Genomic DNA, 25,168 nt, shown 5'->3' on the forward strand with positions numbered 1-25,168 from the left:
CGTATATTGCTATTTATCATATAACCTAAGCAACATTACATAAGTTATTCAGTTACTGCCCCCTTTTTTTAAACAAGAAACATGTTTATTAAACCATCACTTATGACATAATTCTGTGTTTTTATATAAATGAAAGCAAACCACACCAACACAGTCCTAGTTGCAAGCATTTTACATCACAATCCATACTGGTACACACCCAGTTGCAAACATTATACATCACTTATATACCCAATCGTTTTCAGTCAAACATTACATAGCTCATTTAAGTCCTGACTTCTTTTAAACCTCATTCTTCCCCTCTATATATTGTTCCCACAATTCCCATTTTTCCTATGTAGTTTGCTCCCTTTTTCTAAAGATCTTAATTCCAGTTGTTTTATTTCTGTTACTATAGTCGCTACTTCTAATATAGTTGGTTTAGATTTTTATTTCCATTTTCTAGTAATTGTGGTTTTGGTAGCCACCATAATTAGAGACAGCAAGGGCTTACCCATGTCTAGGCAATTCCAATTTTGTGTCATGGCTCAAAAAAATCATCTGCCTCGTCACACCAGTCTGCATCTCTGACAGTGCATCATGCAGGGAATCTTTAAAGTCTGCCAACTCACTGCACTTCCAGAAAATATGTTCCCAATTACCTCTTTTTTCCCCATCACACCTCCAACATTTGCTGTCTACCTGAGGAAAAATTCTGTGGAGTCTACTTGTGGTATAAAAATATCTGTGTAAAGATTTCCAAGTAAAAATCCTAACTCTTCTGGATCGTTGCATATTTGGGAGAAATACATACATCCTGCCATTGTTTCTTTGTGAATTGCTTAAACAATCTCTCTTCCCAATGATCTCTAATCTCCTCTGATTGATTTTTATAGTTATCGTGTAATATTTTATATGCTGTACTAATTATTCCTTTTTTTTAATGGCAGCTTCTGTTCTAGATTCTACTAAAAACTCTACCAGTTGCTGGCCTTTTGTTTAGGACCCCCGTATTTCTTTCTCTTTGCCTATACTCTATCATTACTTGATAGGGAAGGCAATTTCTAACTGCAGTCCAAATAAATTCTTGGCATCTTCCCATTCTATCATTCCCTCTACAGTTATTTGCTCCCAATGCCTTGGTTCCTTTGCCAGTTTTCTCCAATAAATTTCAGCTCCTTCTTTCCTATTGTCTATATCTATAATTGCAGTCATCCCTGTCAACAGAATCTCCTTTCTCTACTCCCATGCTAGCTTAGTTCTTAGAATACTTTTTTTTACTTTATGGGTATAATATTCTGTATGCTGGTAGTTGTTCTCCTTAAAGGCCTGCATCCAAAGTCCCAGTCTCTCCTGATTTCTTGAGCTTCCCCGTGTTTTGTCATCCCTTTCCATGTTGAATTCTAGTTTTCTGCTTGTGCTTATATATAGGAGCCTTAACTGTGTAGCTCTGAAATACCCCTTCAAATTGGGTAATCCCAATCTGTCCTATTCTACTAGAAGAATCAGTTTATCCCACTTGATGCAGGACCTACCATATCCCAAGTTCCTGCTGTACTGCAATACATATGCAAAGTTCTATACATGTTTGACCTACTCTTCGATAAACACTTACCTGTCCAATGTCAGTGCTTGCCTCCCTCTTAGCCCTTCACTTCTGGCTAGGCCGGAGGTGAAGCTTTTCTTCAGGGGAGTCTTGCATCTCAACTCAGAGGAAACCCATCTCTGTCTCTATTGGAATCTTAACATTTTGTTAGAAAAGCTTATACTGCCTCCCTTTGAACCAGCATTTTCTGCTTCTCTAAAATTCTGTACTTGCAAAACTATCACCTTCTTGGCTGTTACCACTGCTAGAAGAGTTTCCCTCCCTGTTTTTCCATCTCCCAGATTTTCCTCCAATCAGCTCCTCTAGACCCATCCACCATTGTCTGTAACTGCTTTTAAATAACTAACCTGTTGAATGTAATGTATTAGAGCAAGAACACTTGTCCATCTACTTACTTAATTGAACTAAAATAAACTGCTTGAAACTTCAACCAGGCATCTTTATTCCTCCCAAAGGGAGGGTTTCAGAAAGAATCTGTTAAATCTGCTAGTTGAATTGATTTTATCTGGATTAATCCTTGTACACTGTTTCTTATTCTTCCTGCCAAGCTCCAGGTCACAAGCGGGGATACCAGACCTGACTAAGTTTTCTTTCTGAATTAGCCCAAGACTAACTTCCTACTATTAAGTAATAACCTGGCAACATTTCAAGTCTCACCCTAAACACTAAGAACACTGCTGCCTATGCGAACTGTTCACAGAAACCATATGCAAGCATTTTAATAGCTGTATAGAGGCAGCTGTACCCACCAGGAGTAAGTACAGAACGAACTTAAAAACAAATCCATCCTCATGGAGTCAAATCATCATCAGTAGGCTTTATAACAGAAGGAAGAAAATCATGGCAAAATTAGGAGGTAGATATGGTAATGTAAGAGCAAACACCACGAAGGTATCTCCAAAACTCAAAGTGCAACTAGTCCCAAATGAAATCCAATGGCAGTCGTATAAGATGGTAACAAAGACGTTTATTCAAAGACAAAAAATGAGCGCTTTCGCATAGCCTGGCTATGCTTCATCAGATCTGATGAAGCATAGCCAGGCTATGCGAAAGCGCTCATTTTTTGTCTTTGAATAAACGTCTTTGTTACCATCTTATACGACTGCCATTGGATTTCATTTGGGACTAGTTGCACTTTGAGTTTTGGAGATACCTTCGTGGTGTTTGCTCTTACATTACCATATCTACGTTTTTCTTGTTTGGTGAGAGCATCCTTAGCTGTGAGTAGTACTCCTGATATTGCAAAATTAGGAGGTGTAGCACCCAGCAGCATAAAAGCACTCTCAGCAAATTAAACAACTCAGAAGACAAAGTCTACCCAAAGCCAAATTTGAAGTAATAAATTAGCAGAACAACAAGTGAGGATGCTGAGTTCAGGTAAAACACGATATATTTAATGAAACAAGGCATATCAAAACAAACTATAAACAGATAAGTGCTTTAACTCATGTTATGGCATTTTCTCAGATCGTTAAACATTTCTACAAACAGGTTCATTCATAAAGAAAAATAGGCCAATCAATGATTAACTGATAATCGCATGACTAAAAATTAGTTATTGGCAACCAGCCGTGATGGTGTCCAATAAACAGTTTTCAAGATATGACCAATGAAAGTAGAGTAAAAAATACACCAGCCTATCATCTAGCATTACTTCCTTAAGTCAGAGTGGTGTAACAAAAAAGGTAAAATAACCAATGAAAGCACAAGCTCCTCTGCCTGTCTGAAAGATGTAAATTGGAGCATAAATCCAACCTTAAAAATAAAATCATAAAATTTCTAGAAATTAATAAAATAAAATACATTTGAAGTAAATTTGACCTCCTAGACCAAGGACAACCACAAGGCATTCTTTAGCTATGTCTGCAATCTGAAAGGCAGTACACATCTGAGTGCAGAGCTCATTATTAATGCAGCCACCTGTACTGAGCCAGAAGATATAGCAAACTTACTGGCAGACCAATTCAACTCTAACTGTACTTCTCTCTCCCCCTCAGCCTCTCCTCAGGTATTACTGTCAAATATAACTCCCCTTGCTGTCACTAGGGCACAGGTCCTCGATTCTGTCTCTAAGGCCAACAACACTGCATTGATGGGCCCAGACACTATCCCAGGCTGCCTTCTTAAAAGCATGAAACATGACCTGTCAAACCTTTTGTAATCGGTATTTAACCATAGCCTTCAAACAGGTTTCATACCTCATGAATAGAGAACAGTAGCTGTCCTCCCTCTGTACAAAGATGGGCCATCTACAGACCCACAAGTCTCATTAGCCTCATATGCAAAGCCATGTTAAGACTTATCATGGAAATAAGTGGTGATACAGGAAACGTCCAGACATTGGACCCAACCCAGAATTGTCTATTATGGGTCATGTCGTTTTTGCTTAACCTGGTGGACTTCTTTGGGAAGGTCAGCAAAGCAGTGGATGAGGAAAGAATGGTTCACACTGCCTCCCATGACCTAGCCAAGGCATTTGACGCAATAACCCCAGTCAGGCATTTATGACAAACTTGAGGTTAGGTATAAACCCTTATGTCACCTGGTGTATAGCCAGCTGCCTCACAGACAGAACCTAGGAAGTTTGAACTGGAGAGTTCAGCTCTACAAAGCAGCCAGCCACAAGTAGAGTCCCTCAGGATCAGTCCAGGGACAGCTTTTTTTTTGGCATTTATTTCACTGAAGTCAAGGCTGACGTTCAGGGCCTCTGGATGACCAAAGTTGCAGGCAATTGCAAGTTAGGAGCAGCACCAGAATCTCCCACTGACATTAACACCAGGAACATCTATCACAGACAAATAGCTTGTGCCAGAGCCATGGACTAAAACTAACTGCCAAGAAATGCATAATAATATCCTTTGGGAAGTCATCTACCCCTGGTGACTGTCACATTGACAATACACCCCAGTAGACAGGGACTTGGAGACACTAATCTAGCCTTTGACCATCACATGCCTACAGTAGTGAGGAAATCATTCTATGTTGTACAACTTATAAACAAGGTGTGGCGTGGCATCAAGGTCCACAGTCCGAGGAGAGGTCAGTGTTCCGCTGTATTTGGCATTCATCAGACCTGTGATTGAGTTCATTGCACCCTTTGAAATATCATAACCAGGCACAACCAAATTGGAATGTCCACAGAGATTCCTCACTCAGAATACAGGGCATAACTAGTGTGTCTTGTGCAAACTGGCTTAAAGCCCTATACCTGTATTTTGTATCCTACAGGCTGTTGAGGGAGGATCTATGCCTGACATACAAGCCATTGTTGGACCCCCACCCTGACGGACCTACTGCATAGCCGCAAAACAGCCAACCCCAGAATTACCCTTTCTAAAGACTTAAACCTTATATGACCTGCTGGAGCGAAGTATATGTCCCAGAGGCTACGCCTTTTCTGGAACAGACTCCCCATCCATGTGAAGCAGAGATCCTTCCTAACCCATTTCAAGTGAAACTTGCACAGTTTAATGGAGAACTGGAAATTCATCGTGATTTGGCACCAGTGTCTGTAATGGACACACACACACAGCATGTAAATGGTTCATCTCCCAAGCCCCTGCTTGCACTTATCACGGATATCAGAACTTGTCAGATTTGGGATGCATGACTAGGCTTAAAAAGGCTCCAGTGGGCATTATCGTAGTATTCACGTATGAACCTTAAGTGATAATTTATTAAAGGTGTTTAAAAAGTTAACATGTTCTCCAGTTTTGCTGGGGCCAGCTCTTTCTGCTGGTAAGATTGCAAGTTTACGAAAACACATCTCTGCTGCTTTATTGTGGGTAAAGTTAGAGCACACGCATGATGTTAACAAATAGTTTCTTGGATGAGAATTAAACAGGAAGACTGCATATCTCTGTTAACAAATCCTGCTGTGTGAAGCAACTGTTCAGTTTATTCCTTCCAGTTTTTTGAATCCTCTCTTCTTGAGAATCCTTGTATTCAGCCACTGTTTTCATTTCAACGTGTGACAGCTGCAGTTTTATCACTTCATCTGAATATCTTGCTAAAGCTTCTGTTTTTTCCAGCCTTTTGTCATTTCACTTTATATGTTCTTTCATTGTCTCACTAACACCTCTGAGTGCATTTTGTTTATTTTAGCACTAAATTACTGGTAGCCATCTATTGTACCATAGCTGAAACAAGTGCTTTTTGCTGAACAGTTGCAGGATTCCAAGCCAGAACTTATTCTCCTTTTCTTGTTGATTTACTTTGTATTTCTTCTTTGCTGGCACCCAGTGGTGCATTTACTGGCCCATAACTGAATTTTACCCAAATTAATCAAACTTGCTTTAACAATTTCTCAGTTTTCACTTTGGGAGAGTTTTATTCAAGCTGCAGATCAGTGTGCAGTCATATTTGAAATCAAAGCAAATTGTGCAGTTTGATTTAAGTAAAGAAGTCTCTAGAGCTGTACTGGGCAACTTATTCAAACTTCTGTTTAGTCAGACAAAGATAGTGTAATGTATGCCTGCAGTGCTGCAGATATAGCTTGCAGAGCACCAGTCACTGTATTGAGAAGGCATATTTGGCTCCATACACAGTCTTTAACTGAGAACATAAAACCCAAACTTCTTAATGCCCCCCACTGGATTTACAGTTGCTGTTTTGCTCCATGATTAATTTGAGCAGGGGGGGCTCGTGCTATAGGACTACAGGACTGCAGCCCCCCCCACCCACCCCACCTGTAGAAAAGAAGGAAGCAGATCCTCCCACCTGTAGAAAAGAAAGAAGAAACTTTTAAAAAAACAAATTGCAAGTCCTGGAACTCCACGCATGCGTGCTTGGAGTTCCTGGTACTCACAGAACTCCAGACTGCTGTGTTAGGAGACAGACATCTCTGCCCTGCAGCCCCAGACGTCTGTGCGGTGATGAAAGCACAGAAGAGAAGGAAACCGGACTGCGTCATCCACAGGCTGGAGCCTCCAGCCTATTCTTGCAGAGCTAGCCAAACCAGAAACCAGCCGTTAGCTTGCGCAGGCAGGCTGAGACTACAGAGGAGCTTGCTTTCACCTTTCAGGGGGAACAACTGGAGTATTAGTGTGGAACGGAAGACTGCTTTCAGGGGGAACGACTGGATTATTGCTGCAGTGTGGAACTGAAGACTGGATCACCTACCAGGGAGCTTCAGGTAGTTTTGTGTGTGTGTGTGTGTGTGTGTGTGTGTGTGTGTGTGTGTGTGTGTGTGTGTGTGTGTGTGTGTGTGTGTGTCGGTTGCTATTTACTGGTAGCTACAGAGAGACCACATGGTGGTGGGTAGAGAATACTCGGGCTTGAACCCTCTACCTTGGGTGCAGGAGGCAAGGGCCTGAATTCCGTACCCACCACCCCATTTGTAAAAAAAATTGCAGATGTTTGCCTCATATTTGTTCTGTTCCTCATAAAATCTGTGGTTTCTGTGTGTGTGTTTTTCCTTGCAAAGTCAGTAGTGCTGTGGTGCACTGGTAGCATTGTTGCTGATAGCTACAGGTTCTCTGGTTTGATTCTTGGCTGGAGTCTGCATGTCCTCCCATCTTACAAAGAACATGTGTGTGGAGTGTTTCTCCCTGCTCTGCTGAAAATTGGCTTTTGTTCCAAGTCAGACTTTCCTGGTTAACAAATGTTAAATAAAAATAACAGGCATTTGAATTTAAAACTTCATATTCTTCAGAAAGTACATGGTAACGCAAAACCTTTTATTCTAGCAATTTTCTAAGTTTATAACATGGATATTTGAAATTTGTCCCTATTTTTAGGACTGTATTCCCCCATTATTGGCTTTGTCCAGGTTTCTTGTGCCAAGGTTGAGAGCTATGGTGAGAACTGAATTCACTGAATATGTTTGGGGGCTGTATTCCCCCATTATTGGCTTTGTTCAGGTGTTTTGTGCTAAGAGGTTGACAGCTATGGTGAGAACTGAATTCACTAAATGGTAGCCATTTAAGTTTCAGTCTTCCTCTCTTTCACAAATCAGATGATTTGGCATAGTGGTATGTTGCTCTGACTGTTTTGCCCAGGGTCGCCTGGGTTCAAGACTTGGCAGTGAAATGTATGGTGGTAACACAGCATTTTATTCTAGCAACTTTCCAACATTATACAAGCAATGTTTAAAATGTGTCCCTGGTTTTTGGGCTTTTGTCATCCCCCCTCCCCCATAAATGTTGTTTTTTTCCAGATTTTTTGTGCTGCAAAGTTCAGAGATACAGCTGAATGTCGAGTATATTTTACAAGGAGCTGAGAGCTGCAGGGGAACAAAAGTTTAGTGCTGCTTATGCTGAGTCTGCTTGCATTGTTAATAGCACAACAGGTAGTGTACTTGCTTTTGATGCAGGAGGCTGTGAGTTCTACTCCCCCACAGTAAGTAGATACATTGCTGATACAGTACTGTGTTGTAAAGGGGGTGGATGCTGCAGTCCTTTTTGGCGATGATACCTAGTAACTATGAATCTGTTATCAGTTTGCCATCCATTCCCTGTTGCGATATTACTAGCTTATCATTTTTTTAATGCAACATAGGCAATTTATTCTTCAAGGGAAACAGGCACTTTATTTGTAGATGAAACAATGACATATAAAGTTGTTTGCTAGCAGCAACCTCTTCATTAGTTACAGATTTCTTTAATGTAGAATTATTTAAATGACTTACTTCTTCAGAGATTGTGCATATTTACTGATACTGGTGGACTGTTGAAGTTTAAGTAGACTTTTTATGATGGAAATGTTCTGAATTGGGCAGTTTTGTCATTAATGGTGCATGCATTTTGTTTCATTGTTTACTGGAGAAATGTTCAAAACAAATTTAAAATGCCCTCTAACAACTGTAGTGTATTGTGCAAGGAATATAATTTAATACAATTAGGAAGGTGTATCAAATAGCACATGTATGTTTTGTGTTCAAGCGGGCTATGATTTGAAAACAGACCAAAGTTCATCTTTATCTGCCACTGGCAAAATATATTTTCTTTGAATGTGGGTTTCAGTACTGTTTCAATGAATGTGAGTTTCATGGGCAGAAAAATTTTAATGCTAAGTCTATTTTCATTGTGAGACTACATTGCTTTGTTTAGCAGATATCTATTAGGGTTTGTGCTGTAAAATGCAAAATAAAACTTTCAAATGAAATCCAAATCATCGCAGAAGTAAAGCAGTATGCACATTGCAGTGTTTATGGTAAATGGGGCTAAATAACCAAGGAATGGGACATTGGAATGGCTGCAGGGGGAAGTCTCCATTCGACCATGATTTTGTGAGGGGGAAAGGACAGCAAATTCAGACGGCCTCAGCTGAACTATACCTCTCAACTGTCCAGATTTTTGCAGAATGAATAGATTTTTGTTTATTATTTTTGGTTTGTTCCTCATAAAATTTGTGGTTTTCTGGCAAATCATTTAGGAATGAAGTCACTAAATAATGACAGACATTGAGTTTCAGACATCATAACCTTCAGAAAATGCATGCTAAAGCAAGACCTGCTATTTTATTAATTGTCTTAAGTTTATACAAGAGCAATTTTTAGTACTGTTTGTATGTTCCCCCAATATATTTGGCCTTGTCCAGATTTCCTGCATTAAGAGGTCGAAAGATACGTGCAAATAAATTGCTTTATAGAACTGGGAATATCCAAACCTCTCAACTGTCCCCAATTTTGGCTCAAAATGTTGCTCTCCCCCTAATAATCCCTCTGCCAAATGGCAATTTTGGAAGAAAACTTGGAGGGTTTGCAATTATAAATAGCTGTAATCAGAGTTATAGATTACTTTTATTTCAGAAATGCATGCAGATGCTCTTATTTTGTCAGCTGCTCAAGTTAACAGTACTAATATTAAAAAGGTGTTCCTTCTTTGACAGGTTCCCAGCTGTATTGTGTGGCAATTTTATATTTTTGCATCACATTTTTGGTCTGTTTTTCATAACATTGTGGTTTTCTGGCAAATTAGTGGCAAATCAGTAAAGCTTGAAGTTAGAAAATAATGGCAGACATTGGAGTTTCAGATTTCATACCCTTCAGAAAATTCATACTAATGAAAGACCTACTACTTTCTAAGTTTATAAGAGCAATATTTAAAATTTGTCCTTATTTTTGGGCCTGTGTCCCACTTCTATGTATGGCTTTGTCCAGATTTCTTGCTCTGAGGTTGTGAGGTGTGAGTGTCAGAGCCATCACTGTCAGCCAGGGACATTTCAAATTGTGACATACTTGTTGCACCCCACTCCCCACTGTAGTGGCTCTGGATGTGTCCAAGCAAGGCAAGGAGCAGTTATGCAGTGTAAGTGTGCAAAGTATTCCCCCATCCAAAGTGTAGACTACAAGTACGACCCTGACTTTTCATCTGTCCTTGATTTTGCAGAATGTTCTGGTTTTCTGTCATATTTTTATACTGTTGATTTATGCTGCTTCTTATTCAGAAAATGCATGTTGTCGCAGTGCCCTGTTTCTCTGTGTTTAAGTAGCAATGCTTTAATGACCATCAGGTAAGCTTGTCGGAGATTGTAAGATGCAAGTAAGCTTTAATAAGCATACTGTTAAAGAATTACCAACATTGAAAGCCTTTTCGTTGTTGCCATGCAGAGAATATTTACATAACTAGATAACGTATAAGCCTGGGGTATTGAAATGCATATGACAGTATTTGTAATAAAGGACAGGATTGCAGTATTTTCAGAAGCTCATTACATTTGTTAGAGACTTGCAGTCATCTTTGCAGGCTTTACCCGTAAACTAAACAGAATGCCAATCTATCATGTGTGGTCCATAACTTGTGCAGTAATCCTTTAAGCAATTTATCTTGAGCTTGTTTCTTGTTCACTGTTCATTTTTTTCCATTGATCATGTCTTCCCCATGAAACAAGTAGATAGTTGTTGTCAGGCAGCAGGTCTTTTTTGGATAAGAAACATTTTTACAAGTGGAGGTATCACACAAAGATTGCTACTTTCAGCGTGTTACTTGGTAATTTTATAAAGCTGAATATAAATTATAATTAGAACTGCAGTGCAAGGAGAGGTGGTTTGAGTTGAGTGCTGCTTGTTTTTTTATACTTGATTTTGACTGGCATTCCAGTAAGGTATTTAATTTTTCATGCATCACAACCTTTGTGTTTCCGTCTAGATATTAAGTAAGTTGTCATGTAGCCAAAGCAGAAATATTTTTTTCTTCTATACTTCATTTTGTCTTGATTGGACTTTCGTAATGATGGTTTGGCACCCAGGGCTACATATTTAATTAAAGTTCCAGTTGTGGTTTTGAGCATAGCTCCACCCCTTTCTGGCTGGCCCCAACCCTTTCCATTGGCCCCACCCATTCAGCTGTCTCCTGCAGCCCCCCTTCAATTTGAAGTCACCAGCCGCCACTGAATTTTTGAGGCATTTGAGTTTACAGAAGAAGGAAATATGTTCTACCCTCCTCCACCCCTCCCCCAAGTATAACAGGAATTACCCTAATAAAAGGGGCCTTTCTACAAAAAACAAGGGAAGGGTAAACAGCCAAAGGGGGTTAAATCCTTTTACAAAAATAATAAAAAGAAATGACGGGGTGATTAAGGGAGGCAAGGAGGAAAACATTTGATGTTCTTCGTCTCACATTGCTGCAGTCATAACCTGTGGGTAGTCCGCTGTCCTCGGTCGGCCCGAATACCAAAGGGTTAGACTGGCATCGGTCATGGCGCCCGGAGCTGACGTCAGTATGTAGTAGTACTTAAGTGCATGACCGACGCCATATTCTCAGTCTTTCTTGCCGCGTGGTCCGAAGCAGAAGCAGCGTTTGCAAGTGCCATTCGGCGTTCTGAAATTTTCAGTTTTCAAGTTTCAGACCGAAGACCAAGTTGGGCTAAGTACCCCGTTGGGGAAAATTTTTGTCTTTTCTTGCCTCAGTTAATCCGGATGTCAGAAAAAGTTAATAATTGTATTTCTTGTGGGAAACAGATACCTCATAGGGACTGTCATTCTCTCTGCATTCCTTGCTTAGGGCCTGAGCACGTTGTAGTCGGGTGTCGCTTTTGCGCTAGATTTAATAAGCGCACCATTAAACGCAGATTAGACTGTGCTAGGCTTGTTTTCGTGGCGGTGTAACTACAACATGCCGTCGGATCCTCCGACGCCCGCTACCGCTAAAAAGCGAAAAGATAAATCTTTAAGGTCTAAACCGGAGGAGTTGTCCGTTACGGACGCCGGTTCTATGGAATCTACGGTTGAATCTGTGGATCCAGCCGAGGTCTCGGCTGAATCCCAGGGGGAACCTTTACTTTTACAGGAGTTGGCCTCTCAGGAGTTAGGTCAGGCCGAGGGTGCCTCTCAAGTTTCTGTGGTCCCATCCTTACAAAAGGTTATTAGGCCTTCTACTTCAGTCACTAAAGGCCCTGCTAAGGCTAGACCGGGTGTTTCTGGTACGGGACACAGCTCTGGTTCTTCGGGTTCTGTTCCTAAAAAACATATGTTGAAAATGGCAGAGGATTTGATTACTTTGATCAGGGGTTCTATGCCCCCTCCAGAGAAGAGGCCTAGGGTGGAGGCAGATTTAGAGGGAATGGAGCATTCCTCAGATTACTCTGAGTCCTCAGCTGAAGATATTCAGGATTTTCCTCCCTTTTCTTATTCGGATGCAGAGGATTCCTGTCCTTCTGCTTCACCTCCAGAGGATTTTTCCTTTTCTGAAACCTTGCATTCCATGAGGGAGCATTTCAAGTGGGAAGGTCAGGATTTCTCAGATTCTCGTAAGAGGCTTAGAGAATTTTTGTTTTTGCCACAGCATAGACCTTTGGCTATTCCCCCTGTTTTAGATGTTGTTCAGGATGTTTTTTCTGAAGCTTCCCTTAATCCTGATTCTTTACCCCCTGCCCCTGTCAAGCCAGACAGGTATTACAGAGTTCCAGAGGCACATAAATATTTGTACAAGAGCCCTAGAGCTGATCCGGAAACTATTATTCAAGGGCCTAAGGGTGTCAGGGCTTCTGTGGTTAAGAATCCAGTACCTTTGGATAAAGATTCTAGAGCGTTGGATAGGTGGGGTAAAAAAGTGTACACCTCTTCCACGTTAGCTATGAGGGCTTTAAATTGCCAATTCCATATGCTGAAGTATCAGAACTTTCTGTTAGGTCAATTGAAAGCTAAGGTAGATACTTTAGCTGAGGGTATAGAGTGTAAGGAATTGCAGGACTTGGTTCATGCTTCAGATCAAGTTGGTAAACATTCCTTGCAGTGTGGCTTCGATGCCCTTCAGGCTTCTTCCAGGGTGGCTGCTACTGGTTCAGTTATTCGTAGACATGCCTGGCTTAAGGATCAAAATTTGTCAGAGCATGTTAAAGCTCAGATTTTGGATGCTCCCCTTCAATCTGAAGTTCTTTTTGGTTCTCCTGTGGAGTCAGTTTTGAAAAAGATGGAAGACAAAGCTAAGTCTATGCAGACAGTTAAGGAATTTTTGCAAGTGCAGCCCCCTAAGTTTAGCAGGAATTGGCCTGCAAGAGGATGGTCTTACCCTTCTTCGGATTTTCAGTCTAAGGGCAGGTCTCGACGTGGTAGGGGCAGGGCTCACGCTCAGGGTTCTTTCAGACCTAGGACTTGGAGTTCTCCTGCACAATCTTCTGGTGAGGGCAGGGGTCAGCCTTTTCGTAAACAGACCCAATGACCTGTATCTTCAGCTGTCGGACCCTTCTCTTCTGGCAGCTCCTCTAGGAGGAAAGTTGGCACTTTTCAAACAAAATTGGCATTTGGTCACCCAGGACAAATGGGTGTTGGACATAATAAATCAAGGCTACAAGTTTTATTTTCACACTTTTCCCCCTTTCAAAGGCATGCCAGATGTACCTCCTCAGCAAAGGATGGAGGCTCAGGATCAAATTTCTTTGCTTTTACAGATGGGGGCAATCCAGGTGGTACCTTCGTCAGAAGAAGGCCTAGGGTTTTATTCTCGTCTATTCCTAGTGCCAAAGAAAGGAAACACTTGGAGGCCAATTCTGGATTTGTCCATTCTCAATACATACCTAGACATTCCAAAGTTCAAGATGTTAACATTACAACAACTTCTGCCTCTGCTAGGAAAAGAGCACTGGATGGTAACTCTGGATCTCAAAGAAGCATATCATCACATTCCTATCAGGCCCAGCTGCAGGAGATTTCTGCGTTTTCGGGCTGGTACTTCTCATTATCAGTTCTCTGCATTGCCCTTTGGTTTATCTACTGCGCCCAGGGTGTTCACAAAGGTTCTGGCTCCTGTAATAGCTTACTTAAGACTGAGAGGAATACAAATTTATCCTTATCTGGACGACTGCTTGATTCTTGCTCAAGACAAAGACAAGTTACTTCAACAGCTACAGTATGTGATGGCAGTTTTAAGGTGCCTAGGGTATTCTGTGAACGAAACAAAGTCCAGTCTAGTACCCTCTCAGGACATGTGCTTTCTGGGTGTGAGACTGAATACAGCCTCTCAGATGGCTTTTCTGACCCCGGACAAACAAAGAATTCTTCACCTCTACTTCCAGCAATTATCAGTACGGTCCAGGCTGACTGCAAGGACAGTCCTTCAAACCTTGGGGTTCATGGCATCTTGCATTCTGGTACTTCCCAATGCCAAATTGCATTTGAGGAAGCTACAATGGTATCTCAAAAGTGTATGGACTCAACACTGCCACGATTTGGACACTGTCATTCCGATAATACCGTGCATCCAGAAGGAATTCTTGTGGTGGGCACAGGAATGTCACCTAAACAAGGGACTCTCTGTGACCCGACCAGAGGCGAGTCAGATTTTAACGACTGATGCCTCAGACCTGGCTTGGGGAGCACACTTCAATGGGAAATGGATTCAAGACACATGGCCTCCCAAATTACAGCATTTGCATATCAACATGAAGGAGATGTTAGCAGTCCAGTTTGCCCTGATGGCTTTCAAGGGCCTACTTCAACCAGGACAGGTGTTGATTCAAACAGACAACACTACAGTCATGTGGTACATCAACAAGCAGGGGGGGACCCATTCTTACCCTCTTTGCAGACAAGCTATGATATTGTGGGAGACTGCTCTGGGGTTGCACATCACTCTTCAAGCACGGTTTCTGCCAGGAGCACAGAACTCCCTAGCAGATGTATTGAGCAGACAAATTGTGGATCCCCACGAGTGGAAATTGGATCCTCAGGTATTTCAACAGTTGACAGTGGCTTGGGGAACTCCAGACATAGATCTGTTCGCTTCTCCTCTAAATTTCCAACTATCAAAATTTTGCACAAGGATGTTTCACCCAAAAGCTTGGAAAGTGGACGCTCTATCTTTCAGTTGGAACAACCTTCACGTCTATGCTTTTCCTCCTCTGCCTCTCCTTACCAAAGTACTCTTGAAAGTCAGGAGGGACAAGCCTTGCATGATTTTAATAGCACCAGATTGGCCACGTCAGCACTGGTATCCTCTGCTGAGGAGTTTAATTCAGGAGCCTCCTTGGCCTTTACCACAGCTTCCTCATTTGTTGTCCCAGTCAAGCAGTCATTTGCTCAATGTCAGGGTGCAGTCCCTGCATCTAACGGCCTGGCGTATTCTGTTTTAGAGCCTGTGGGTTCTCAGCTTCCCCAGCAGGTTTTGGATGTCATTTTGGAAGCTAGGCGGCCTAGCACTAGAAAAGTTTATGCTAATAAATGGAAGAGATTTTTTTCTTTGGGGCACAACAAAGGATTTTGATGTCTCGGTACCTAATTTGAGTTGTACACTGCAGTACCTTACTGAATTGCTGGACAAGGGTTTGTCGTTTTCCTCTGTGAAGGTTCATGCTGCAGCCATTTCTGCTCACTATGATTGTGACCCTCCTTTATTTTCTCACCCTTTGTTTAAGCAATTTCTTAGAGGGGCAAAAAATATAAGACCCCCACATAGAGCTCCTACTCCTTCCTGGGATCTCAATTTTGTGTTGGAGAAGCTTACTTTGCCTCCTTTTGAACCTGCAGCTACGTCTGAATTTAAGTTTTTGTCTTGGAAGACTGCCTTTTTGTTGGCCATTACTTCTGCCAGAAGGGTATCTGAATTGCAGGCTCTCATGGCAGTTGAACCCTTTCTAATATTCCATAAGGATAGAGTTTCTTTGCGTACTAACCCTACTTTCATGCCAAAAGTGATTTCTAATGTGGCCTTGAACCAGTCTATCCATTTGCCTACCTTTTATGCTGATCCCCAAAATAAGGGGGAAAAAAATCTTGCATTCTTTGGATATACACAGGCAGTTACGTTATTATTTGAGCAGAACTAAGGAGTTCAGACAGACTCAACAGTTATTTGTTACTTTTGCTTTGGGTTCACAAAGGAAAGCTGTTTCAAAGCAGACTATTTCAAAGTGGATTGGTAATTGCATTGCTTTTTGTTATTCTCATCATGGGAAGAATGTTCCTGCTGGGATTAGACCTCATTCCACTAGGGCTACGGCCACTTCTACTGCTTTTTTGAGGGGTGTAGCTACTAAGGACATTTTGGAAGCAGCTACTTGGAGTTCAGTTCATACTTTTACTAAGCATTATCATCTCCCTCTTTTCTCCAAGTCCAGGGCTGGGTTTGCCACTGCAGTCTTACAGGGCATGTTAGCAGCCCCTAATGCCTTTTAGTTTGCCAGCCTCCCTTTTCCTTTGCTTTGGGATTCTACCCACAGGTTATGACTGCAGCAATGTGAGACGAAGAACATAGTACAGTTTTGTACCTACCATAAATGTAGATGTTCGAGGATCCACATTGCTGCAGTCCTATTTTCCCTCCATCCTTCCCCGCTTTGGTTTGGGGTTGTGGTTGTTGTTGTTATTATTACTTGGGGATACTTGTTATTTCTCTCCTTTATGGCTCTGGCCTTTTCTTTTTAAGGCCTTCTGACATCTGGGGCAAGAAAGACTGAGAATATGGCGTCGGTCATGCGCTTAAGTACTACTACTTACTGACGTCAGCTCCGGGCGCCATGACCGACGCCAGCCTAACCCTTTGGTATTCGGGCCGACCGAGGACAGCGGACTACCCACAGGTTATGACTGCAGCAATGTGGATCCTCGAACATCTACATTTATGGTAGGTACAAAACTGTACTCTCCCTCTAAGAACCATCTTTGACCCAGCCATAAAGACCTCTCAGCTCAGACTCTCACCCCATGTTTGGGAGGGAGAGACTGCTTTTACTGGGAGGAGTGCAGAAAAGATGCAACAGACAAGTGGGTGTTGGACATCGCTGCAGAGATGTACTGGCTAGAGTTCAGTTCAGAACCTCTGATGAGAAAGATGCTAAATATACCTGCTAAATAAAAGCACATTCTCAATACTCATCTTGCATCTCATGTTACAGCAAGGAACTGTAGTAGTTGTTCCAAAGGAATAGCTTTTTCCTGTTTTGTCATGCAGGCATTGTAGCCGGAAGGATCAGAAGATGGCCAGTTGTACATTTTCCTTTATGCCATGATTTAGAAATGTTCAGGGGGCAGGAAATGTAAGGTTGGCATTGGGAGAAGGAATTTAGATCTGAAAATCTCTGACATAGGATTTTACCTGCACAGAGATCTCTGAAGTTCTTACTGTTCTGGTGACCACACACTAACATTTACTGTGAGGTGATGACTTTTACCCATTTGCAGGACCCTCTTGTGGATAATTTCATATGGCAAGTGCACATGGTGTGTATCAAATTAATATCTTTGGTAAAAGTGGTAATAAAACTTTCTTTTGCAGGTGTTTTTAATGCTTCATTTAGTATATGATTGAGTTGCCATACTGCCACTTTTACTGATGTTGCCTTTTTAAAAACATGTTATAATTTTGTTTCACTTTTACTTTACAGCAAGGCGACTGTGTCATCAGCAAGGTTCTGACATTTGATCTCACCCTTTACCCAGATGCCAATCCGAATCCTTGCGATTGAACAACAGAAAATACGTTTTGAATTTTATGCATTTTAATGTCAGTACTTCATCCTTTTAAAAACCTCCTGTCTTGCCGTACCTGTATGCATCTGTAATCCACTTGGTAAACAATGCTCCTTTCCCAGATTTTGTTGCCAATCTGGCGATTGGGATCTTAAGTTTGACCCTTTTGTTTTAGTGCTATACAGGGGATATTGTGGATTTTTGAGGTGCGTATACTACAGCGGTCTGCAAGATTTTTTTGTATTTGCAAAATTACATTTCAGAATGTAGAGGACTGTTTTAACTGAACTTTTCAAAACATTAGCATTGCATATGACAGAAGTAAACTGACTTTTAATTCAGATACATTTCTGTTGGTTTTGCAGCAGAACCCCTGCTCTAAAACATGTTAATTAAATCTTCTCCATTAAGGAAGAGCAACTGTAAATGGAAAACAAAGATGTACAGAAAGAATGACTTTTACTTATCTGATGCTTTCGTTTTGAAGTCAAATAACAGCTTTTTATCATCATTAATTTCAGCTTTAGCAAACATGTTTTCCCCCTCCTGTATGGATGCAGCAAGAACCATAGAACCCCAATACAGAGGACCAAAGTATATTAGAGCCAATTTTTACAGCTTGTAGGGATTTTTGTTTTTCAGCTGAACTGTCTAACATTTGCCCGGCTCATTTGATCTGAATCAGTAAGATAGAGCTAGGTAGATGCAGAGGAAGTTCAAGATGTTAAGCCCTTCCCTCTATGAGAGGAGGAGTCACTCTTCATGCAAGTGTCATTTCTGTTCATGGGAGCAGCAGAATAGCCATGTCTGGACCACAAACTCGTGTTAGAATTATGACGTGTATTGCAGCCTTTGTAAATTAGCTGAGAAGACACATTTGCCATGTTTTTTTTTTTTTTTTTTTTTTTTTTTTTGCACTTTTTGTTTTGTTCACCTGTAATCATGATGTTCCTTAAGTTATTTTCATTTGGTCCTATAGGTTGTTGGTATCCAGATCAGTGAACTGATTTTTGGAAAACTATTTTAAACATTTCCTATGTCATTGTCTTACTGAGTGCAGCACTTTGACCCAATCATGTATATTTGAGTGTGTGTGATTTTATCTTGTTTCTAAATTTTTATATTAATGTTGTGTAGTAATGTGTAATATTTTCAATAAAATATATTTGAAATGTTATGTTTTTTGTTTCTGCATTTGTCTCGAGTCAACATTTATACGCAATTGTTTTGGATTTCTGCAGTAGATATGCTCTTTAAATGACTATCTTAAAGAGCTGCTGCCGCTGCTGAAAGCAGCAGTAAAAAAGTATATATAGGTCTGTGCATATTTTTTTAATTCCATTTATTTCTTATTCCAAATGGTAATATTACAGGTACATGTATATTAGTGTTGTGAGAATCCCTTCCTAGTGAGATAGGTAGTTTTCTTTTGCACCAGTGCCTCATGTGTAACAAAAAATAGTGATGGATCCTAATGCTCAAGAGTTGGCAAAGGTAAGGAAAGTGTGCAGTGCTCAGTGGCACTTCTTTCCTGTTAGCAGTGAATCATAAGTAAAGGTGATGTACCGTGGACCCCCCCCCCTCCAAAAAAGAAGATAGGAGAGCTTGTATCGTACATCATTCTTTTGAACGAGTTTGATGGAAGGAGGCTGCAAGTGGGTTTTCTGGCTACTTGGGAAAAGCAGCAACAGAAAAATCCTGATGTCTGTAAAAAACTGTCAGACTAAGGCTGCACTTGTTCTCTTTTCTCCACCTTGCTGCCTTAGAGTAGAGATGGTTTGTGTGCCTTTCAAGTATATTATTCTGTGTAGACATTCATCTATAGGTGTTTACAGGGATCCCAAGCAAAGTAGCACAGGTTTAGTAAAGCATGTTTTGAAAATAAGCAGAATGATAGAAAATTATCAATGAAGATTAGCAAAGCTAAAAAGTGAAACATCATACCTTGATTCTGTACTATCCGGCCAAACAGAACCTATGTGTAACATTTCTTGTACTGTAAATAAAATAAAAGGAAGAAAAAAGCGATACATTAAAATGGTAGGAGAGAAAAACACTCAAAGCTGGCTGCTACAGGTTTGTCAGAAGGATATTGAGCTATGAGTGTCTCATTAAGGTAAAGAATTAAATCCTTTATCCAGCGTCCCTCCCACCCCATTTATGGCCTTTGGTTCATGTTAAGAAAAATGACCAGCAGTGTAGTCCCAACAAATCTATTTTATTAAGTAGCATTCTATAAGAAATCAATCGGGAGAGACTAAATTAATGGAGAAAGTTCTCGGGGTTTGATTGGCCTAGTAAATGGAGAAAGAAAGAAATATAAAATGACACTGGAGGAAAATTTTACCCCTCTGTATGATCTGCTTTTGGTAGGAAGTTCTACCTGAACAAACTGACATAACCACTAGCCTATTTTAGCTAATAAATGTACATGTAATTTTGTCATTGCTATATAATTCAAGTACCATTTCTCGTATATATTCATTCTCCACATCTTACTTTTCATAATTGCCATCTGTATGCTTATATAATTTTATCCAGCTTGTATTGCATTTTGATTTCTACATAGTATCATAGGAGGGGTTACTAGGCTAACGGCCCTAGAGCCTTTTTAAGCCTAGTGATTCATGCTCTACTTTTCCCAATTATCAATCCCCATGGGCTAGAATGACTTTGGTATATACCTGTGGCTTAGATCATCTACAAATTGCCCCTGCCCATAAGGGCCACAGGCGACAAGCCAGAGATGAATTTGCAATTTCCCATCCATTGGTCCAAATTGCATTTGAATAGGGTTAGAGAAGAACTCTGTTTCACATGAGATGATCTCGGAGAAGTGCACCTGTCCCTCGAACATGCTTTGTTTGTCACAGGCGAGGTTTTAGATCCATAGATTGGGTAAATCTAGTGCTTTTTATTTTCAGTAGCCATAAACCCCCATAAAGTATCATACATAACCTAATATTCTATACCTCATACTCTTTCCATAATTTTTTCAGTTTTCTCCAAGAAATCTCATAGCCCTTCCACATTTCATTAACACATGCTTACTCATTTCTTCCTCACCACGTATATAGCCTTTCTGTGTACGGTTTATAAGTCATTGAACCCTTGACAGGCAGTTTATTGTAAATTTCCCCCCAAAAAATCTTTCCTTTCCCAGATCTCACCAAACCTTGCACCTCCATTTATATTACCCCTGCCAAGGATCAACATATTAAAATTAAATCATAACTAACTCATACCATTTTTGTAGGAGAACTTTCCACATTTGCTTTTTTACAGTAATCCTTTTTTCATACTCCTGTATTTCAAAAACAAACTCCGTTTTTTCTTTTCCTGCCTTCCATTACCTTCCATAATTCCTGATATTTTATCTCCAAAATCTGAGCTCAAATGTTTCCTCCACCTTTTTTTATTTTTGATTTAACCTAAAACATGTAATAATGCTAAATGTACTACATGATTTGATTAATTGTAGTTTTCCCTTATTTTTCATGTATAATCTGTTCCTCTCTTCACCTGATTCAGTTTAGACCCCCCACAAAAATACTGAAGGAAACTTCCAGAATTTCCTTTTCAACTTTTCCTAGTACCATATAAACTCCTTAATTAAGATTAGTTCAGATACAGAACTAGATGAAATAAATGTTATATTCAAACAATATTCTAAAACCTGTGCATACCTGAACTAATTTTGTTCCTTTATAATTCTATCCCTCTATTCTTGTATTACCAGCCTTGCACTAAATTACACCTGTAATGTTTCTCTTTTCTTGAGATGTATTCCCTAAGCCATTAGTTTTCTTTCTATCCAGCACTTCATCCTGCCAGTATTTTTACTACCTCTTTATCCAGTTTTTATTCCTCGTCGTCATAGCTAAATCATCTGCATAGCTAGTAATTGATGGTAACTCTAGCTGTGCTATATCCTTACACCTCTCTTCTAACTGGCACTTGTCATTGCATTAATAATCAAAATAAACAGAATGCCACTTATTAAGCAGCCCTGCCTAAAACCTCTGTCTTCTAAACTTACTGATAATATTCTCAATCATTAACCCTTTCAACCAAGTGCTCTTATATGCTTGAAGAGAGTAGAGGATGTTCCCATTGTCTTGGCCAAATTTCCCTTAGTCAGTATGAATACAACATTGGGTCTTGCCTGAAAAGCAACTGCTGGCTTAGTGTGGCTACCTGTCCGACAAAAAAGCAAGTAAGCTTAATGGTTAAGGTTTTTACCTCTCAGATACAAGATTCAGGTTTTGATTCTGACCTCTGGTTATTGCCTAGACTTGTAATAGTCTGCAGACTGAATCTAGTATTTACCTGTGAACCTATGAAATAAACACACAATTTGAACTATATGGAGGATGCAGTGCTTAGTGCAGTGAAATTTTGTGACCATAACTCATAATGACTTGTGCTAGCTGACATAATTCACTCCTGGATTTTCAAACCATAAATTTTCAAAGGAAATAAGCAAAATCCAGTGTTTGAGACCGTTTAAAGATTTATATTTAAAACTGCTAGCAGGTGCCTAAAAGGCCGCCATTGTGAAATAATTATTCTTTTGTATTAACAAAAAGAGATAATTACAGAATTTACATAGAGTTTCTAAATTCCATGAATAAAAGGAACCTTAATAAAAAATAAACTACTGAAACAAATTAGTATTACAAAAACAAACATGGATTCAGATAGGCAATTTGAAACTCTACTATAAGTCTGTTAACAAGTAGCTTGCCTTGTGGAACATGTTTTGTTTCAAAGCGAAATTGTTATTCCCAAATGAAATGACGCGCTCTTTTAATGACTAGTTTTCTGCTAGCTGTTGTAAATTAAGGTTCAACAAAAAAGTGATCATCTTCCCACACTGAGCCTTACTCTTAGTAATTAAAATATCAAGAAACTCTAGAGGGTTAAGAAATATTGCTGTATGAGACCTGATGACATCCCTTATATGTTAATTGCTTCCACATAGGAAACGGATTACCCTGTTAGTGACTTTAACAACTTTTAAGGTAGATGTTTCCAGTGATTAGAGAAAGTTTGAATCAGTACCTTTCTTTTAAGAGTGACAGGAAGAACAGTATATTGCAGAACTATAGGCCTGTTTCTCTCATTTCCATATTGGGGAAATGTTTTGAGTATTGCATAAAGCAAGTTCAAAAACATCTTAAATATTCACTTTTAACCGTCATTGGACAACGTAGTTTTAAGCAAGATAAATTTGTATGAGGCTCCTAATTTAGGCCTTTATTAGTGATTTATTAAAAGCTATGTAAAGAGTTTTGACTTTATCCCTCGCAAAGGGATTGTTCTTTTGTGTAGTTGGTCTATATATATGGTGCATCGGATGAATAGGTGGCTTACGGGTACATGACAAAGGGTAATGACACGGTGAAAGTCCACCTTGGAAAAGGGTTGCATTTGTGGTTGCCACAGGTTTCTGCATTAGGTCCACTGCTGTTTAACCAAACTAGTGGGTAGCAAAATACACAGATTGTAAGATGCAATCATTTATTCTTTCTGGGATGTTGACTAGCTTAACTTCTACCTTTCACATATCTCCTGGGCCCACCTTGGTTTGACATTCATTTGCAAAAGGATCTATGTTACTTTAGCCATTCGATGTTCCAGGCAGTTGACAAAAAAAATAATCCCTAAATATCAAAATATCAAAACACTGAATATCAACCAACAAAAATGCACACAACCATTTTTTTTTTTTTTTTTTTTTTTTTGCAGGGAACAAGCCCAATACCAATTCCAACATTGCACAGTAGTGGGGAAAGGGCCAGTTTTCCAAACTCCCCTGTTCAGTAATCTGTTGCAACAGACTTCCCATTTACTTTCATGCTTCAACACTCAGTGGTTCAGTATTTGCAGCTTAGTGTTTAGCTGCTCATTCTGGGCAGCCAACAATGTGACAGAGAGACCCTTAGCAAAAAAATTTCTGTGAAGACATTGTTTAGTCACTATATTTACTTGAATTGAGTAACTGTTATGGAAGTCAAAAACAGTAAGAATCTAGTTAGTGCTCCAGTAGATTCTCCAGCCTGTAATTAATAAAGGCATAAGCACTGAGGCTGATTTTTATTCAGGGTTCTAAGTTCTAGGGATTGAAATACACTTCCAATCTATATAACTCCATAATACACTGTCCTTGAGTACTTGTGTTTATACTCTGGTATAAATAACCTGGAAGTGGTTCAGTGAGAATTCTTTAAAAAAAATGTCAATAAGACTTGCACTGAATGGCGAGCAAAATTGAATCTGTTTAGTGTTAACTATCATCTTAATGGAGAAAATGATGCCTTGCTTTTAGTGCTCTGGAGGATGAATCATTATGGTCTGTCCTGGGTTTAGAAATATAGTGAGATGGGATCAGTGTTTTATTTAACTTATCCCATAGCTATGGAGCAAAGTTCCCCTTAAAGTTAGAAAGACAAGTTCTCTTATAGAAATGGGTTGTCATAGAACATTTTATTTTGGCATAGGGGGATTTGCTTTTCTTGATGTTTTTGTATCTTAATTGGCAGTTAAAATAAACTATGCAACTACAGAGGCCCTAAAACAAGCACCAGTGCAGTTAAAGATTGAAAACAGATGGCCAGTGGTAGAGGGCAAGAGTCTCACAAAGACAGGGCAAAGAAATTGTGACTGCCTTTGGAGCCACTGTGATTTACTATCCCTCCTGTTTAGATTGTGGGTATATGTGTTGGTTGGTGTGGGGACAGGGAGTTAGAATTTAAGTAACTGTATTCCTAGAGTTGGTGGTAGCTCATTTGGATGCATAGTCTTCCCTTTGAGAGAAAGTCTTCTAATGCTGAAGAGGAACTAAAGTACAAGTCACAGCCTTCTTAGTCTGTAGATTTAGACACAAATAGTGAGCGCACTTTGCCTGTGACTCTAAACTAGTGGGCATGTTATTTGGGACTGCCCTCTTAGTCATGAGAAAGCAGTCTGTTCCCAGATGAGATACTGGGGTCATCTTGGCTGTAGGGCCACCAAGCCGTTGACAAATCCTTCCAGTCCTGGAAGTACTTTTGGTTGTTTTCAGACAGCATCCTTGGAGCTGATTTCCAATACCCTGCTTACAAAAGGCCTGAAAGATTCTATAGTTTTCAGGAGCTTCATAAATGTTTAATAACTACATTGGAGATACACACACACACACACACACACACACACACACACACACACACACACACACACACTCACTGGAAACTGACAAAGGATATGGATTGGTTTCAGGGTTGAATACCTTTCCCAGTGACAGGAAAAGCAGATTGCTGGACCAGTAGTATTAACACCGTAGTTAAAGAATTGCTGTTTAAGACTCTGGTTAAAGGGAAAACCGTGGAAACAATCAAACGTGTTTCACCCTCCCATTCCCCAAAGAAAACATAAGTTATTCCTCAAAGCAATGATCTGACTACTGGAAGCAAGGAAAAGGCAAATGGTTAAAAGTAGGCCACATTGAAAAAGTGGTATCCGGTGGGTAAATTGAGGCCTGGGAAGCCTGCAGGGCTCAGTCCACACAAGAGAACAGCTGTGACAGTGCCAGACCCCTCACTCCACTGTCCTGTGCTCTACCTCCTACCCTTCTCCCTCATTTTCCCAGGAAGGGGGGGGTGCTTGACTTCCTTTTTATTAAAGTTGGCCAAACATTACAGAGCTGTACCAAAAGACCAGGAAAATTTAACCTCATGTCCCTCTTAGCTGAGATGTTA

General features: G+C 40.2%; 1 protein-coding gene across 1 annotated transcript in view; it reads left to right on the forward strand.

Moving 5' to 3' along the window:
* Positions 1 to 18,606, forward strand: part of SMC1A (structural maintenance of chromosomes 1A) — a 1,753,330-nt gene extending 1,734,724 nt beyond the window's left edge. Inside the window, exon 28 of the mRNA XM_044060554.1 lies at positions 17,345 to 18,606. Coding sequence (XP_043916489.1) covers positions 17,345 to 17,425 — 81 coding nt within the window. The 3' untranslated portion in view covers positions 17,426 to 18,606. The remainder of the gene's footprint in view (positions 1 to 17,344) is intronic.
* The last annotated feature ends 6,562 nt before the right edge of the window (positions 18,607 to 25,168 follow it).

This window comes from Protopterus annectens, chromosome 1.part0 (assembly GCF_019279795.1).
Source record: "Protopterus annectens isolate FY-2018-M chromosome 1.part0, PAN1.0, whole genome shotgun sequence".
Lineage (NCBI taxonomy): Eukaryota > Metazoa > Chordata > Ceratodontiformes > Protopteridae > Protopterus > Protopterus annectens.